Source organism: Gossypium raimondii, chromosome 10 (assembly GCF_025698545.1).
Source record: "Gossypium raimondii isolate GPD5lz chromosome 10, ASM2569854v1, whole genome shotgun sequence".
NCBI lineage: Eukaryota > Viridiplantae > Streptophyta > Magnoliopsida > Malvales > Malvaceae > Gossypium > Gossypium raimondii.
In genome coordinates, this window is record NC_068574.1 from 2,129,400 (window position 1) to 2,149,286 (window position 19,887).

Genomic DNA, 19,887 nt, shown 5'->3' on the forward strand with positions numbered 1-19,887 from the left:
TGCTTGCTCTACTATTATATCTTTTATGTATGTAATGCCTTCATATATGCTTCTTAATTTGTGGGTTGGTTTAATGTTTTTATTAATGTATGCTTTTGTTTCCTTACATGCATTGTGTGATTCATATTCTTTTTCATGAAAAAAACAATAACATTTAGGGTTAATTTTTTATTGCGGTGATATATTATTTAGTATTTGAGTTTAGTTTTAATATTTAATTTGGTACCTGAAATTTTGCTATCCCAATTTGGTGCTGAAGTTTGGTTTCAATGCTCACGAGTTTTCTTTTTTTGGTCTTAGATAAGAATATGAATGTGGCTTCAATGCTCAATTTGTATCTTAAATATCTATGTTGTTTATTTTACTAGAGAACACGTATCAAATATTTTTTGGATCAGATGATGCCATTTGATCTGAGTATCAAATTGAACATAAAAAACAAATTCAAGAACCAAATTAGAACAAAAACAAACCCAAATATCAAATTGAGTATTGATACCAAACTCAGACTAAATAATATATTAACCCATTTTTATTCAGATTGTCAACAAGTGAATATAAAAAAAAAAAAAAGAGGCTAAAAATGCCTCAAAAGACTTTCTTTCGTTGTTTGAGATCTTCTAATAATTACATTGAGCTCCGATTAAACTTAAAACCGAACTGGATCAAACCTAAACCAGAAGTAAACTTTCTTCATTATTAATTTTTTCTTACACGAAATCTGAATCTAAAACTTTACTTCAAACACTGAAATCATATTTCATTTAATTCATCCTTAAACAGGAAAAAGAGAAAACAACCAAATTAATTTCCGACAGGGAAGGGGTGCCTTTTTATGTGTCATAATCAAAAGTCGCATTAAAATTTTTTCACATGAACAACATGTACTCTAGCTTGCGCCGTTGGTGAGAGGTAACTGCTGTTTTTTCATATGTCAAATAGAGAAACAGTTAAAAAAAAAAGGAGTTGACAGTTGGAATTTTCTAACATGTTAGTGTCTTAAAAACCACCTAAACAAGCTTCTTTTTTTTTTTTTTTTTGAAATTATGGGTCTCTCTCCTAAATCTTCAACTTTTATCTCGAATCTATCATGGAGAATAATGAGAGCATAAAACAGTAGCATTACGTACCGACCATCGTTTTCCTTTTGCTTTGCCCATTGGAATATCGAAGGCTGTTTAATACTACAGCGAAAGCGTTTGTTGTTTTGTTCTTGTTGCTTTGCATCATATACCAAATGTGAACGGTTGGTCGACAGAATTGTGTTCAATATCGTCCTTTGGTTACGGCCCCTTTTTGATTCTGAGTCGAGTTATAAATTGGAAGAGGAGAAATTACGATTTGAAATCCGGTAATTTTTAAAATATTTTAATTAAATTATCAAAATATCAATATTGTATTAATCAGCGGCTTAGATATTAAATGTTAGTTGAAATCAGATTCAGCAGCTTTTGATGCAGGTTGGGAATTAGCTTCTACAGCATGTGCCTAGAGATAGCAATAAGAGCACAGGTCGCATAGCTAAAATGACTTTTGATGGAGAATATAGCTTGATTTATATGAAAAAACCTCTAATGTAATTAGCTTATTTTTATTCACCAAAAATTTAAACATACACATTCATTGCATGGACAAGTTTAGGTAGAAAACAATAGATTTAAGTTATCTATATGGTAGGTGTCATAGGTTGCGCATTCTAATCCCGGGACAGTAGGTATAAACACACTTAATGTCCAACCTGACAATTAGGCTAATAGAAAATTGAGTGATACGATATAAAAATTTTGAAAACTCATTTACAATATTTTAATCTCCATCTAAAATTAGGTCGTCAAGTTTAATTTTTTCGATAAGATTATCATGACTCACTATCAATAAATATTACAATCTTATCACGTTAAGTCACATAATTAATAATTCATTAATCAAAATGACACGCGATAGCTTGTGAGTGTCACGAATGAGATCATCAACTCTCTACAATCCCCTCTCGATCCACCAAGTGAGCTGCCTCGACCCTTCAACTTCCAACTATATCTTTGTATGAATTCAACAGCCAGAGATTATTAGGATTTCCAGGGTTTTATGATGAAAACATAATAAACATTAGAAGCATCCTGTGATTATTGATATAATTGCAGCTGCATTATAAGCATGAAAGGCTGTAGCCGCGTGTCATGCGTTTAGAGTGTGGCCCGTGGTTCCCAATCCCACTCATGTCTCTCGGTTGATAATGCATGTGTTCCAAAATCTGATGAATTGACTAAAGTTTATTTTGATTTTCTATTTTGGAAAATACAGTTGGAGCAAATAAGCCCAAGGTTCCTTTTCTTTCATAGATGAATCGAGTATGTGCACTATAAGGATTTGGATATCGAATATGAAGATTTAATAAATTATCATTTTTTTTTGTCGGTTGAGTCTTAATTCGATTGATATAGACATTGTTATCAATGCAGGAGGATGTGAGTTCAAATGTGTTGAAACGCATTATCCTTTTATTTATGGGTTAAGGAGGAACTATGAATAGTTCTAGGTATTGCGTCAAAAAAAGAACAAATATGATCAGAACCTGTAAATTTAAGGAGATTAATATGATATACGAAGAGTAAATATATTTGTTCAAATCTATAATGAGTATTTTGAAAAATATCAATATGATATATGAAGAGTAAATATATATATAGCTCATAAACTCAGCAAAAACTTAAAAGTGAAAGTGGAAGATTACAAGTTACAATTAAGGGATAAATAACAATGGAATTATATTTTCTTTTAATTTGTAATGCACAAAATAAAATTAAAACAAAATATAAATTTAGTTTTGGGGTTTAAATTTATTTTATTTTATGTATAAATGCATGCAAATATATGTTCAACATATTTTTATAATTATTTTCTTTATTGAAAATTTTATAATTGTCTTCGTTTACATACAACGATGATTAAAGCTTTATTATCGTTTGGCATGAGGTCAAATCTTATCATCTTGATATTGTATAAAAAATATTTTTGTATTTTTCGGATCAAAATACATTATATCATTCTAAAATTAATTTTAAAATACTTAAAATTAAAATCTTAATAATAGCGAAACAAAATCAACCTTTAATTTTATTTAAGAGATAAATCTCAAAACTATACTCAAGGGACATAGCTAGAGGGGTATAATTTCTCTTTTAGTCCCTTTTAGTTATAAAGTATTCAATTTAAGTCATTTTTTAACAAAATTTTTAACTTTGACCCCCCAAAGTTCTAAAATTTTGTCCCCCAATAATGAATTGCTGGCTTTGCCCCAGTACATGAATTTTGATTTTAATTCAAGTGTATATATTTAAAGAAATAAATACATCACTTTATTTTTATACTAGATAAATAAATTTATTTTCATATATAATATGTAAATATAAAATAATGTTTTATCGATAATTATGTTAATAATTTGTAAAAATTAAATCAAATCAAAATTTTAAATATAAAATTATAATTCATGTATAACATTAATATTTAACCTAAATTCATATATGAATTTTATTCCTTTATTTAATAATCGATGCATATTTAGGACCAATTTAATCTCAATAAGATTTCAATTGTGTCTTCCAATCCAAAATGATTGGGCCACTGAAGAGAAAGAAGCGTACAAGGCCTGCTGGATGAAATTTTTGTATGTTCCTTTGACCCAACCTTCAATATATATATATATATATATATATATTAATGGAAACACTTAAAATTTGCATTTCTTTATTACTGAGTCTAACCATTTAAACCCCTTGCAAATAGTGAATTGATGAGGGAGTGGCTTTTTCTCTCGATTTTGAGAATAATCTAAAGGAATTCACGGAATTTATGGGCTTTCCTTAGAATCAAGAGATAAAAATCCGAACATAAACACTTCAAGAACAATACCTCCATTGAGGGTCTGAAACTAACTTAGAGAGCGACCTCTCCATGAATAAACAAAAATTTGTCTTAGCCAGCCTGCAAGCTCATGCAAATGAGTGCAAAGAATTGTTTCCATAATAAATAAAAAAATAAAATGGGCATATTTGTTTCATTATTTTACTTCCCCCTGTTTCATTGGTAAATCCACCAAACAAATAAACCAAAACAAAGGCATTGGTCCAAAATATCCCAAAGGAACCTTATGTTATATAACCTTCGGGACTAAGAACCCAAATCAACAACAAAATCAATGGGAACCCACAAGCAAAACAGGATCTCCATGGATGTTGCAGCTGATAGTACTTCACTTGATTCACTCTCATTTGCTGGCCTCGTATGCATTCAAGATCAACAATCCAAGCCTCCTCCCCATAGAGCCTACCACAGCAATAAAGATGACCAAGAGTTCGAGTTCATTTCCGGTACGAATCCTCTCGGCAGTAGCAAAGTGTCGATTGAAAACCATGCCACCGATCACGAAAGGTCAGTTTCTCGTGAACCGAATCAAGGTAAAAAGGAGCAGAGTGCGTCTAGGTCATGGTTTGGGCAGAAATTGCTTCTATCATTCGTTTCCCCATGCAGGGAATGTCATGCTGTGAGGCCGACTACGAAACCACATACAGGGCCACAAGAAAGTAGTATCAAGTTACTTTAACTTCGAGCCTACTGTTTCTTTTCTGTTTGGTCCTTTCAGAATTGAATCAATTTAGAGTTAGTGTAGTTGAATAAAAGTTACATAGAGAGACCTTATATACTATACTTCATCACTGTTGATTCACTGTTTGGGTTAAATTCAGCAATATAACGGCAGTTGGTTTTTAGCACCATTATATAATTATCACTGCTCATTTATATATGATTCATCATCGGCCATGAATGGTGATTAAACTTGTGCTAATGGGGTGAAGCTTGACCAATAGATATTAGATAGTAGATACTCTGAATTTTTCAACTTCAACAATAGTTAACCTCAAGAATGACAACGGTTCAGTTGAAATCAGTTTTGAAATAATTCAGTGAGACAACCTAGAAGTGATTAAAGTTTTGTCCATGAAAAAGTCGACAGACTCAGGTGTTGCCTTGCTCAGAAGGATTCAACGAATTTTGAATTTTGAAGGACAGTGAGAGATCAAATACATACCCAAAGATTGCAATTTAATTGTGGATCAACTGGTAAAGATTAACCTTACATGGCAGGCAAGCTTATAGATTTTTGAATTGTCTCCTAAGACTGTGTCTATGGCTCTTCAACAAGACAAAGCATTTAGCATTTTTTAGCATTTGATTTGATGCAACTTTGTTTTAATTTTCACCAAAAAAAAAAACTCAAAACAGCAAATCAAATATTAAAGATAATGATGAAAAAAATATGAGTCAATAATTAATAACGATTCACCTGAAGACTAAGAGATAGAAATGATCTTTTAAGAGATGAGAGAGAAGAGCTCTCATGATTTCTCTAATATCGAGAGAAAGAATAAGGAAACTTTTAAGTCATAACTCATAAAGGGAAAATTTATATAACCCACAAGTTTCATGTGACAAACGTGAGATATATAAAGTTATGTATAGATGGTGTATAGTCCACGTGTTTGTAGTCATTCAACACTTTGATGATCATATTTAAAGTTTAACAAATAAAATAACAACAAACAAAAATGAATTTAATTTATTCAAATAAGTTGGATTAAATAATTTTATATAATTTTTTCAATAATTCAAATATAAAATTGACTATAAATTAAATAAAAACATAATTGACTCCATGTGAATAAAAATATGATCCTTATCTCTTGCGGTATAAAGAATCTAATTCATATAAAGAAGGTTAAAATATGCTTTTGGTTCCTGTATTTTTATATATTTAGAATTTAGTCCACTATTTTTATTTTAGAAGATTTAATTTTTTTAAAATTTAAGTCCAATTATAAGTATTATTAAAATTCTTTTATTAGAATCAAGTTTTTACAACATCATTTTTATTACACGATTACCAAAAATGAGTTATTTTCTAATTTTAAAATGTCATAATAACAAATTTAATTGAAGAATTTTAATTATATTAACAATTGAATCCTAAAATTCAAATTATTATAAAAATAGTTGATAATACGATTATTAGTAATAATAATAATAATAAAATACACATCATATACAATTTTATCTAATTAGTTTAGTGCATATGTGTTAGATTATTCTCTCTTTAATATTTAACACTTGCTCTTTATTATCATATGTTGGTTATTGACCGAGTTCATCATCTGAATTTGAATCTGCATCATTAAAATTATCAATATCTCATTCTTCCATGTACTTTTCGAAGTATGAATCATCTCAATTCCACCTGTGATTTAAGTTATGAAATATGCAACATGCCAGTACGATCCAACGTTGTTCATTTTTTTGTTATACTGAGGTGATGTTGTTAATATAAAAATAATTTTTTTTTTAGAATAACAAATCTCTTCTCAACCACATTTTCGAAATATTAAATGTTTCAAATTAAAGAGTTCACGAGTTGTTTATGGTGATTGTGTTTGACACCATTCTCTCAAATGGTATCGTACCCCACGATATGGTGTAAGAAAACTTTTTGTATTTACATCATTAACATCAACCTTAAAACCAAAGAGTCTTTAGCTTTAATTATAAAAACATATATAAATTTAATTTTAAAAAAAGAGGTTATATTCCATTTTTATAATACATAAATTAAATAAAATAATATCAAAATTTTAATATATAACATTTATAAAAAATATATAAATTGTTCCAATAACTTTCATAATACTTCTTATTAATAATATAATTTTTTGTTATATTTTATAAAAAAACATATTTTTAATAATATAATTTTTAGGACTTATATATAAGTAATTATTTGTCATAATCATCCCAAACACTCATTCATATTCATGTTTATAATATAATTTTTATAACATGTGTAAAAATAATTTTTGAAATTGACTTTAAGTGTAATTACCAAGAAATTATTTTATGAACTATTCCTACCACATCATCTATGGTCCCTTCCTATAATTCAATGATATTTCCATAATTTTTTCCATGTCATTAGCACATAAATTTTGTAATTTTTTACTCTGAACCTCGGACCAGAACCTTAAACCCCGAACCCAGATTCTTAAACCCTAAATAATCAACCTGAACCTTGAATCCTAAACCTCAAACTCTTAACCTCGAACCCTAAACCTGAACTTGAACTCCAAACCCAAACTCGAGCCTGGAATTAAAAATTTACTGAAATGTCATTAAAAATTGGAAATGGACCATATAGGTGATGTGGTGGGAAGGGTCATATAATAATTTCTCGTAATTACCTGTATTATTACTTCAATTCTCACTCTTCCCTAAAAATTAAAAAAATATAATTAGAGATAAATACACTGAAATTTAATTACCAATTTACTTTTGAAACTGGATTTTAATGTCAAATCGTAATTTAATTACAACATGCAGATGCAACCTAGACCTGTCCATGGGCCGGGCTGGGTTCGGGCCGGGCTCGAAAAAAATTGGGCCCAACTCTTAGGCCCGGGCCCGGCCCGAAATATGGGCCTAAAATTTTGCCCAAGCCCGGCCTGGGAAAAAAATAATAAGCCCGAGCCCGGCCAGACCCAGCCCGATTTTTAATAAACACAAAAAAAATTTTAAAATAAAATAAAAATAAAAATATTTTTAAAGCATTTTAAAAATAAATAAAAATAAAAATAAAAAATATATATTTATTACATTCGGGCCGGGCTCGGGCCAAAAAAGTTAAGCCCGAACCCGGTCCATTTTTTAAACGGGCCTCATTTTTTTGTCCAAGCCCATATTTCGAACCTATATTTTTACCCGAACCTTCCCATATTTCGAACCCGCCCGGCCCATGGTCAAGTCTAATGCAACCCTGTCATTGTTACGTCGACACATGTGTTACAAATTTACAATACACCGCCCCAACCTATCTTTTCGAAATACATAAAATAATTTATTTTTAAAGTCAATTAAATAAAAAATCCATTAAATTCCATTCCATCTAAAGAAATATCGGCCATAGATACGGATCGTATATTTATTTATTTATTAGAAATTATTTTATCTTAGTAATGTTTTGAGTTTTTCTTTTCTTTTTTTTCGGGAGGGAATGTTTACTTCTTTTGCTTATAATAATAGTATAATACCTTAGACTAAAAAATAAGGATTAAATTGATAAAAGATATAAATATTTATATTTATCTAAATTAGAGTTCATGCTTATTTATTTACATTTTATTTTGTGAGAGTGTGACTCGCATTTATCGAAAAGCTTGCATGCACTTAAGACAACAATCAATGAACAGTTGAAGAAAGGCCAAAATAAGCCCAACGTCGTAACGAGTAGATAGGGCTTGTCGGGACAACACAATGTAAACCCCAGACAAATGCGAAATCGATTTTGTGATGAGGAGAGCTGGCATGTCACGACGTCACAACGTGTTCTCCTATTTGACAATCGCGTTTTAGGCTTCAAGCAGGACTGCTTCTCCCAGTTTTATTCTGATTATTCTAGAGATATTTTAGTATAATTAGAACTCTAATGACCATTGTATTATTGTTTTCACATGCCAATTAGCAAAAGTTTTTCTTTTAGGAGCAACAAGATGTAGTCGCAAATAAGTTTTTGGTGAGAAATTCGTGGTAACTATGGAGAGAATTTTGTTCCCGAGTTAGGGTTTTATTTTCGGGGTTGGGTAATCTACGTTTAGCACATTTAGGTTTATTTTCTCCATATTTTACTATCGTTTGTTTACTCATTTAATAAAAAGTTGAAACCTTTTTTACCTGCAGTTTTTATCCTCTTCAGAGGAGTCTTTCACGTAAATATCTATGTGTTTGATTTTTTTTATTTTACTCGTTTTTTTACTTATACGAGTAGATCCCAACATATTTCAATCCAATAATTATTATAATTAACTTTAACAATTAAACATCATAAATGCTATGGTAGGTTAACTTTAACACACATTGAATTGCATTATTTCAACATTAACTAATTTCGTTGAAGAAGGGTCCTTTGGGTGAGAAATTTAAAAGCTTGTCCATTTTCCCAGCCAACGAAATATCGATAATAATTGCTCTATATATATAATTAATCAAAATAATATATAAGGCTAGTCAAAATATTAGTTAGAGTTAGTAGTCAACTGCTACATAATTTTTAAGAATTTAATTTTGCTATTATAAACTTTTCATACATTGTTAATAAGTAACATCATGCAATTATTTTAATTTCATTTTAAAATTGGAAAAAATAGGAGGGCCAAAGCTAAACATTTTGTGTTAAAATGACTTAAATTGATAGATTAATTTCTTCAAGGGGTCGAAAAATATAAATTTCCCAAACAATTATACTAATCAATTAAGGGGCCAAGACCTTGGTCTGGAAGATAGCGTTTGGCATGGGAATCAAATTAAACATTGAAAAAGGAGATTAGATACTAAATTGAAAAAAACTTAAAATACAAAATTAAACATTGAAATTAAACCAGATACAAAATAGTAAATTAACCAAAAGGCAAAAAGAAATCATAACTTGACCCCATTTCTAAGTTGCTTTGTCGATAAAGGCATTACTGTGGCACATAACACTCCGCGGATTGCGCACCAAATCGTGCCCAAGTGAAAGTCAAAAGTCAACAAAGCAACTCCTCTCTCTGACCATCATACCATTACCCTCAACCGTCCGATCAAAAAGTCAAACAATCATAAGGTCATTTAAGTAAATTCAACAAAAATTTCGTTTCCTCCCTCCTTTTTCAGTTCTACTCGTCAGTAGTCACGTGCCTTTCATCGACGAGTTTGTTTCACAAATACATACATCACGTGGCATTATAGTAAATCAACTAAAAACTTCCCCTTTCTTTCTTTTTTTTTTCACATCACCAGTCCACCACCAGGCCCCGCCACTAAATCTCCACCGCCCCACCATTTCGTAACCCACTTCCATCACCGTCTGATTAGACGGGTCCATTAACATTGATTAAACTCACCTGTCGCTGATTATCTCCAACTCTATTTGGTCAACTTAATGAAGAAAATTTTTAAATTCTCAACAGTCTTTGCTGCAATCACGTCCCCAGCATAAACACACACATACGCTCTTTCTCTCTAAAAAAGCAAGAAATAATAATAATAAAAGATAAAAAGAGAATGTGAGAAAATGATGAGACCGTAGCCAAAAAAGAGAGAGAGAGAGCAAAAGAAAGCACAGAGGAAGTGAATCGAAGGCTTAAACTTAAGCTTAAAAGATGCTGAGATTTACTCTATTATGGCTTCTCGTTTTCTTCTTATCTCTCGTTTCATCTTCAGCTCGGCCCGGTTAGCTTCTGTTACTGCATTTTTTTAAAATAACATGTTTAATTTTGTTATCTGTGTTATTTTTAGTTCATTAGAGATTCGGTTGGATATATTTGATGTGTGAATTACATTTGTTTTTATTAAGCTTCTTGTAAACGAGTCTTGTTTTTTTTATAATTCAGTTTACGATTCGTTTTTTCTCTTTGGTGATTTGGTAGATTGGCTGGTTTTTGGAATGTGAATTTAGAGTTTTGTGTTGATTTTCAGTGAGTTGTGAGAATTACATTTATTTTGATTAAACTTCTTATAAACGAGGCTTGTTTTTTTATAATTCAGTTTACGATTCGTTTTTTCGCTTTGGTGATTTGGTAGATTGGCTGGTTTTTGGAATGTGAATTTAGTGTTTTGTGTTGATTTTCAGTGAGTTGTGAGAATTACATTTATTTTTTTTAAGCTTCTTATAAACGAGTCTTGTTTTTTATAATTCAGTTTACGATTCGTTTTTTTCGCTTTGGTGATTTGGTCGATTGGCTGGTTTTTGAAATGTGAATTTAGTGTTTTGTATTGATGTTAAGTGGGTTGTGAGAATTACATTTCATTTTGATTAAGCTTCTTATAAACGTTTCTTGTTTTTTTATAATTCAGTTTAGGATTCAATTTTTTGCTTTGGTTTGTTTGGTCGATTGGCTGTTTTTTTAAACGTGAATTGAGTGTTTCGTGTTGTTGTTCAGTGAGTTGTGAGATTGAGTCAAAAGGAACGGTATCGGGGGATATGAATGTGTTTTTTGTGGAATTAACAGTGTCTGGATCGAAAATGTAGGAAAAATAATCGAAAGCAAAATCATTAATGTACATTTAAAAAAAAGAAGAAAAAATTGCTGTGAAAAGAAAACAATTCTGCCATGGCCAGACAGAGGAACAACATGAATATTTTATGGTTTTCTTGTGGATACAGTTGTCCGTACCATGCCACAGGAATTTCTTCTTCGATTACATATTACTATGTTGGTGAAATAGAATTCTATGTCAAATCTTTCGATGGACTTGTGAAATAAGAAATCAAAAGAAAATTATAAGCATTACCATTTCTTGCAACAGTGAGTTGTAGCTAGAGTTTGTGGATAAAAGTGTATTCACTTTTCATATTTTATCTAATACATTCTTCTTGTATGGTTAGTTCTTGGCACTAAATGGCCATGTTTTCTTGCTACAGCACCTTTTGCTATGCGCATAAGCTGCGGGGCTCGTCAAAATGTCCGAACAGCACCAACATATGCACTTTGGTATAAAGATTTTGGGTATACAGGTGGGATTCCAGCTAATGCAACAACTCCAAGTTTCATTACTCCTCCTCTAAAAACACTCCGATATTTCCCTCTATCTGAAGGTCCAGAAAATTGCTACGGGATTAATAGAGTACCGAAGGGACACTATACTCTGAGGATCTTCTTTGGATTAATTAAACAGCCTGATTTTGACGATGAACCTCTATTTGAGATATCTGTTGAAGGCACCTTGATTCATTCACTGAAGTCAGGCTGGACTAGCCATGATGACCAGGTGTTTGCTGAAGCCCTTGTGTTTCTTTTAGATGGCACAGTATCTATTTGTTTCCATAGCACTGGTCATGGAGATCCAGCAATTATTTCTATTGAAATTCTTCAAGTTGATGATAAAGCATACTATTCTGGTCCAGAGTGGGGCAAAGGTGTTATCCTGAAAACAACTTCAAGACTGACTTGTGGCACATCAAAGCCAAGATTTGATGAGGATTATAGTGGGGATCATTGGGGTGGAGATAGATATTGGGAACCCATCAGAACTTTTGGCCAAAATGCTGACGAGCCGAGATCTACTGAAAATAGCATTAAACAAGCTTCAGATGCACCAAACTTCTATCCAGAAGCCCTTTATCAAAGTGCAGTTGTTAGTACTGATAGCCAGCCAGATCTAGCTTATACAATAGATGTGGATCCCAATAAGAACTACTCCATATGGTTACACTTTGCAGAGATTGATGCTTTAGTCACAGATGCTGGGCAAAGGGTGTTTGATGTTCTGCTTAATGGTGACACTATATTTAAAGAGATAGATATTTTGAAGATGAGTGGTGACCGGTATACTGCACTAGTGCTTAATACAACTGTTGCTGTTAGTGGTAGGACACTGACAATAACCCTTCACCCTAAAGAAGGCCACCGTGCTATCATTAATGCCATTGAAATCTTTCAAGTAATAGCTGCTGAGTCCAAAACTTCATCAGCAGAAGGTAATGCTTTCTTCTATTATTTCTGCATACTGTTTATGCTGATGTGTGTGATTGGTCATTGGAAATTGTTTTTTACTGCAAATGACCAAGGTTCTTCATGAAAGGTGGTAGATATTTACTAACTTGTTGATAATTCCTGATTCTAGTTAGGGCCTTACAGGCATTGAAGAGATCACTGGGGCTTCCAAATCGTTTTGCATGGAATGGAGACCCATGTGTTCCAAAGGAGCATCCATGGAGTGGAGCTGATTGTCAATTTGATAAATCTGGCAGCAAGTGGTTCATTGATGGCCTGTACGCTCTTGAGCATTTTCCTAATCATTGAGCTTTATTATTTATTTCTGCTGAGAATATCTCTTCTTTTCAGTATGCTTCTGTTGATGTCTATGCTATGGCCTATCCATTGTTCTTGATAGCTAAAGCTATTCTTAAACTGTTTTCAGCATTTGAGTGTGTCATGTTAAAAAAATATGAGAACATGTGCATACGCGAGGAAATTATATTATCATGTGAGAAGAAATTATAAGTCAAAGCTGCTTCCATTGATCTCTTCTCTTCTATTTGGTCTTACCTAACCCATTTGGCCCTAATATCTGCACTTGATTCGTTCCTACATCATCTCTGCTCTCTGATTTTCTGAATGCAAAGGAAGCATCAATGATCATATACGCAAATTAGTTTTTGGAGGGGAAGCATCAATTACATATAGCAAGTGTTTCCTAGAATATATATGTATCCATTTTATGAGCCTAAAATATAACTGTTTTAAACTTATATTTGCAACTTTATCATTTAAAGCTTAATATACGTTGCCTTCACCAGTTATATGGGTTTACCATAAGTAATCGTCTTTTAATTTATGCATGACAGTGATCTTGCCAACCAAGGTCTTAAGGGGTTCTTGCCTGATGACATATCCAAACTAATTCATCTACAGAGCTTGTAAGTACAGATAGTTCTTTTCTAAGTTTCACTGACAGAAAAATTATTTTCCCTTGCTTGCTTTCTCGAACTATCTAAATGTTTTCGCATATTCTTAATTTTACAATAAATGAACCTCCTTTTCATATATGCCTAATATCCATTTCTCTTGTTTATGTTGAGCTTGGCCTTGATAGAAACTTGAGTGGAAACACAATTCACGGGGTCATTCCATCATCACTTGGAACCATAACCAGCTTAGAATTGCTGTAAGTGTATCGTGATTTCTTTTCCTTATTGAATATTCCTTTGATTGTAATGATTTGTGTATTTTCTGCACGAACATGCTATGTTGGGTTTGATATAACACATCATAACTAATGTTTTCTTGATCAGTAGCACATCCTTGGAGTTGTTTGTTGCATTCTTCTTTCAATAGCAATCACACTTGAAAGGACACTAAACTCTTGATGCTAGATATTGGCATTCTTTTCTTGAAGGAAACTTTGAGTTTAGAGTCTGATGTCTGGCTAAGAGTAGCACATGACTATTTCACTTTAGAACACATTTCGCTAGGCTCTATCAATGTTATTTATATGATGTCTGGATACAAATTGCAGGGACCTCTCCTACAATTTCCTCAATGGATCAATTCCTGAAAGCCTAGGGAACTTGACCGCATTGCGCAGATTGTAAGAATTCATTTGCTTGACCCGGAATCTGAACATTCGACTGAAGAACCTGATTGAAATTGTGATTGTGCAGGAATCTTAATGGCAACTCTTTGTCTGGAAGAGTCCCAGGTGCACTTGGAGGAAGGCTTTTGAATGGAGCTAGCTTCAAGTATGTTCTCCCAGAATTTCGTTAGTATTTGCCTGAAATGTTCTTTATGAGTATCAAAACTTCCACATAATGATCAATAAGTAAACAAATTCTTATACAAGACAAACAAGCACATGCACTTGCACATGCTTACTCTAGTTGCTTGCAGTTTTACTGACAATGCTGGTCTCTGCGGCATACCCGGATTACCTACATGTGGACCCCACCTCTCTGCCGGTGCAAAGGTTGGCATTGCCTTCGGTGTATCCCTATCATTTTTACTTCTTGTTATCTGTTCAGTTTGTTATTGGAAAAGACGGCAGAACATTCTTCGAGCACAGCAGATAGCAGGTTAGTACCTTCATGATTTAACAACTTAAAAATTTTATTTGGTGCTTTTTTCTCTCTTTTCTCTGCATTGCATATTCATATTTCATTGGCTTGTGCAGCAAGAGGTGCTCCATATGCAAAAGCAAGAACGCAATTCTCGCACGATATCCAAATGTCAAGGCACCATAATCATGGCCATACTCGGACAGCTGCTGAGAATGGACCAAGCTTGCTATCGTAATTATAATCATAGTAATAATCCCAACTCTTCTTGTTTGGTTCTGCTAGCACCACAATCATTTCTTTAGCTCATGATGCTTCTGCCTAAATCTTCTTTATTTTGTAAAACTCTCTCCTTAAAAGGCCCCTATAGAATCACTTCGAAAAGGTCAGATACCCCAACAGTCACAAAAAAATGCAGCAAAACTGAAGTACATTATCTTCTGTGATGTGTGAATTTTGGAAGGAAAATCATTGTCTACTCGCTCGGGTTGTGGCAGAGTGGGAAAACAGCGAACACCTAATTCTCATGTAAGCTTTGTTTTAGTCAGTTTAAATTCATTCTAATTGTTTCTTAGATATTTGTTTAGATTTTCACTTTAGCAAAATAGCATATGTTTATGTCAAATAGTCTTGCTTATAGATCAATATACAAATAATAATATACAATTATAATTTAAGGTCTTATTTATCCTATATTTTTTATGAAATTTTTCTGCATCCGATAAAAGTTTTCATTTAATTTGAATTCAAGTAATATTGAATTCTTAAACGCGAGACAAGTTTTCTAGTGCTGTTTTTTCGTTCATATGATTCGAATTCAAATTTTTTATCATTCGTCTTGATAGTAAAGGGTTTATCTTTATAGTTGTCTGTTATTAGGGGTAAAGAAATTTTGATTTAATGATTCCTAATTAAATTTATTCATGGGTTGAACTATTCGCTTAAGTTTAAAGGCCTGTTTGATTGTCTCATTTAAAATATGGATCGAGTTTGAGCTTGAACATTTAAAGCTCAGTCTCACCTTGGCTTATTTTTATTGTTTGTAATGTTTTTATATTATATTATTTTTATATATTATATAATTTGTAACCTATGAAAATTAAATCTATAGTTGTATTATGACTAAAAATGTTAATATGACTAAAATTTTAATAAATGAAAAATATATAAATTTATTAAATTTTAAATTAATAATAATATAAATATATAGTTTTGAATTTTTTTTAAATGAGCTAACTTAAAATAAGATTAGGTTTGTTAATTACAAGCATAATGTCTAATCCATGGAAATCTCTAGTTTTAACCCAGCCCAATTGATAGAGTCAAGGTTTTTTTTAAAATCAATTTTTCAATTAGTTGAATTGGGATCAGGTATAGAAAAATCTACCCTACTCTAATATTAGTTTAAAATAATGGATATAAAAAGTGATGTTAACATAAATATAGCTAAAATAACTAGTTGTCTAATTAAGAAGTATTATTATTATATTTTGATAAAAATTAAAAGTATAAAGGTTGAACTGTTTCTATAGTCATTATATTTGTATTTCTAAGAATTTAGTGCATTTGCTTTTTAAATTTTTAAATTTTGGTTTACCTTTTTTTTTGTTAAATTATTGTCGTGACATTTTAAAATATAAAAAAATGAATGTGATATTTGCGATCAATAACATGATGACACATGCAGTGTGTCAAAATATAAGGCTACCACGTATCACAATGATACGTTAGCATATTTGAACGGTGTTAGTTAAGTGTTTAAAAAAGTATTAAGTTGACTTAAAGTTTTCAAGTTTAGATCCAAAATAAATTCAAGTACTAAATAAATAGAATTTACAAAGTTGAGGTAGTTTTGTATATATTAATCAATCCTTTAATTTTGAGGCAAGTAATAATTACGTATGAATAGTAAATTCAAATTTGTTTTAATTATGACGCCAAATTCTGCATTGATTGACATCATGCTTCGGTCTATGTAGGTTAGAGGTCTGACATTGTGATTTCCACGCAGCGAATCCATCTCCCTAAGTCCAAACAAATAAGGTATATGAATGTTTTTGTTAATAAATACAAAAGCCGATATTTATTAAAATTAATTAATATATGATTTATAATAAATTATAATTAAAAACCGAACCTGAATCTGAAAAAAAAAAAAAAAATTTATTTAATTGATAAATTTTTTTAAATTTTAGATAAGCTATTAGTAAATTGAAAAAAATACTCTCTCCTTGAGAGGTGTTGAGGTTCGGTTCTAAAAAAAGATAATGCTCAAATTCATTTTCAACCCAACTTGATCGATTCAATAAGTTCATTTCACTATTAAAAGAGAATAAAATATTAAAATATATATTTATTTATATTTTATATATTTCTATAATTAAATTCATATTATGAATTTGTGATTATATTTTCAAAATACTAATTTTTTTAATTTTTAAAATATTTACATATTCGATAAATTCATTAACCATACAATTTAAAACGTCTACATATCTAAAATAAGGATAGAACCCTCTTAATTAATATTGATGTAGTGTAATACCAAGACAAGAATCAACAGCCCTAAAAACATACAACATAAATAAATAAAATAAAAATAATAACATCACGTGAGAAGGTGTCAGTAACCTGCAGTGATTTTCACCCCCCCTACCCCTTTCTTCCTTTCACAGTTTCTCTTCCCAACACTGGACTGCTGCTGCTACCCTTTTTTTCCTGACTCTCAAAACCGAGTCCAACACGCCACCCCACTTCACTCCAGACTCACTCCCTCCCCAACTCAAACTCGGTCCTGTCTCCTGCAACTCAGACACCTCCTTATGTACCTTCCACGTGGGGTCTCTATCTCTCTCCTCTGCTATTCACCCTCCCACTCAACTGCCCCACACGTCATACCCTCCCCTCCTGCTCTCTGATCCTCTCTCTGCCATCTCCACCAGTCCCCACTCTTATATTAATCATCATCTTTTCTATTTCTTTTAGGCATAATACCTTTTCCCACCCTCCAACTTTATGAAAAACTCATTTCAGTCCCATTTATTTTTTCACCTTTAAATATATGTTTTTTATCAAATCACTTCAAAATTTATAGAAAAATTAAATTCTTTTAAAATTTTCTGTGGTAATATACATGTAAATTGCAACATGGATAACACGTCAATATTTAATTAATTTTTTATTAAATTTATTAAAAAAGTATAAAAAATTAAAATTTAATTAAATGTTGACATGTCAATTCACGTGTATGTCATGTCAATACAGTTAACAAATGTATATTTTTTCATCCATTTCAGGGTGATTTGACAAAAAATACAAGTTTAAAGACTAAAAAGAACTAAAAAATAAATAGAGGCCTAAAATGATTTTTTTCGTAAAGTTAGAGGGTCAAACACGTTATTATGCCTTTCTTTTATTTATAGTTTTTATACTGAAAGAATATTAAATGCAGGCGCCGCTGAATACCCGTACAGAGAAAAAAGAATAGGGCATACGTAAGCACCGGCGCTGAGTTCACTCAGTTGACAGACACACCTCCCCCCTCTGCTCCACACGTCTAATCAGGCGGCGGCTCTCTCTTTTCTTTATTTAAATATATTCTTATTTTATAATGGGTTAATGTCTTGGTTAGTCCTTGAGCTTTCATCTAATGGGCAATGTGGTATTTATATAAAGAAAAGGTCTAATTTGATACAAAACTTTAATTTAATGATTGGTGGTGGGATTTGATTAAATTATTATTTCTTATTTTAAGCAATAAATAAAATTTTAAAAATTATATTCAAGATATTATATCAATCATATAATGACATTCATTTATTCGTCCTTGTGAAGTCATCATGAAATTAGATGATATTAAAGCTTTGGGGTAGGTTGGTACATAATAGAATAGTAAGATTTCTAAAATCAGATTGATGATCGAATCAATCAAATCATCGACTAATTCATAAGTCAACCAATCTAATTTTTTAATCACACCGGTGCTCCAAACCAATTTAATCCAATTCAAACAACATTCCGGAATAGTATAGATACCAAATTGAATATTTTGGTTATACAAATACTAGATTAGATATTAAATTAAAGTTGAGGGGCTAACTATGGAATTAGCATTTAACATTTAAATTTGCAGTAATGGGTACGGGAGAGACCGTAGTGGGTCACTTCTTTTTAACTACAAACAAACGCACACAAAGTCCCCTCCGGTCTCCCTTTTCATATCATATTTACTTCTTTTTTTTTTTTTTCTTTATATTTTCTCTTCCACTAATACTAATAACCCCCAAAGCTAAAACCTTTGAGCTTCTCTTTCATGGCGTCCTCAAGGGAAGGTCACTACAGAGGTGTAAGGAAGAGACCGTGGGGAAGATACGCAGCTGAAATACGTGATCCATGGAAGAAAACAAGGGTTTGGTTAGGTACATTCGACACACCCGAAGAAGCTGCACTCGCTTACGACGGAGCAGCTAGGTCCCTCCGTGGTGCCAAAGCTAAAACCAACTTCCCCACACCGTCTTCCTCTTCTTCTCCGCCGCCGGCTCTTTCTCTTGATCTTAATCTCGCTTCTCATAATCCCCATCGTTGGGCTTTAGCTTCACCTCATCACCATCACCGTTTTGCCGCCGTGGGTGATTTCCTTCAAGCTGGTGGTATTAAAGATATGAACTTTGGTCCCGACCCATCGTCTTCGACGAGACCCAATGTCCTCTCCGTTTCAACTTCCCCTCCGGTGACCGCAAATGGTAACACGGCGTCGTTTCTTGGGATTGTTCGACGTGGTTTGCCTATAGATTTGAATGAGCCACCTCCACTGTGGCTGTGAATGTGGTTTTTCTTCTCTAGGCATTTTGCAGGCTCCCTTTTTAACCTTTAACCCTTCCTTAGGCATCTTTGCTACTTCTGTTTAGTAATTATTCTGTATTTTGAGAACTAAGAATCATAAAAAAAAAAAACATATTAAAAACTGAGGACCCTTTGTGTAAATATATGTTTTTTTCCTTAACTTATGTATGATTTAAAACACTTTATCAGATGTTTTTATCTTCATTTTTTTATTTTACTGCATGAATATGATTTAATCGTCGATTTTAATCTGCCACCCGGGAACCAAACAGATACAGATGCAGAATCTCTGCTTCTAAAGCCATAAAGGATGTATTTTTGTTGAGGAAAAAAAGAAAAAGCACATGCACGCGCAGGTTAGGTGCGAGTGGGGCTTGGACAGTTGGCGATGGCAGCTAACACTGTAAAGTTGG

The 19,887-nt window shown here is 32.1% G+C and overlaps 2 protein-coding genes across 5 annotated transcripts; both read left to right on the forward strand.

Annotated features, from left to right (window-relative positions):
- Positions 1–10,049: 10,049 nt before the first annotated feature.
- Positions 10,050–18,656, forward strand: LOC105777072 (receptor-like protein 4). 4 transcript variants are annotated; one of them, XR_001128181.2, is made up of 12 exons: positions 10,052–10,308; positions 11,501–12,556; positions 12,703–12,850; positions 13,427–13,498; positions 13,675–13,746; positions 14,098–14,169; positions 14,243–14,320; positions 14,469–14,650; positions 14,749–14,881; positions 14,993–15,160; positions 16,612–16,675; positions 18,084–18,656. XR_001128181.2 is itself a non-coding variant. In XM_052622154.1 (9 exons), the coding sequence occupies exons 1-9, from the start codon at positions 10,239–10,241 to the stop codon at positions 14,868–14,870; spliced, it is 1,872 nt and encodes a 623-aa protein (XP_052478114.1). In that variant the 5' UTR covers positions 10,052–10,238; the 3' UTR covers positions 14,871–15,339. The 4 variants fall into 4 exon arrangements, 1 of the variants encoding a protein (XP_052478114.1); XR_008189941.1 differs by having other exon boundaries at positions 10,050–10,308; positions 14,243–14,340; positions 14,749–15,160; XR_008189940.1 differs by having other exon boundaries at positions 14,749–15,160; positions 18,084–18,424.
- Positions 18,657–18,803: 147 nt separating this feature from the next.
- On the forward strand, positions 18,804–19,678 carry LOC105777073 (ethylene-responsive transcription factor 12). The gene has a single exon (XM_012600130.2). It carries the CDS (start codon positions 18,945–18,947, stop codon positions 19,452–19,454), a length of 510 nt encoding a protein of 169 aa, XP_012455584.1. The 5' UTR covers positions 18,804–18,944; the 3' UTR covers positions 19,455–19,678.
- Positions 19,679–19,887: the final 209 nt, after the last annotated feature.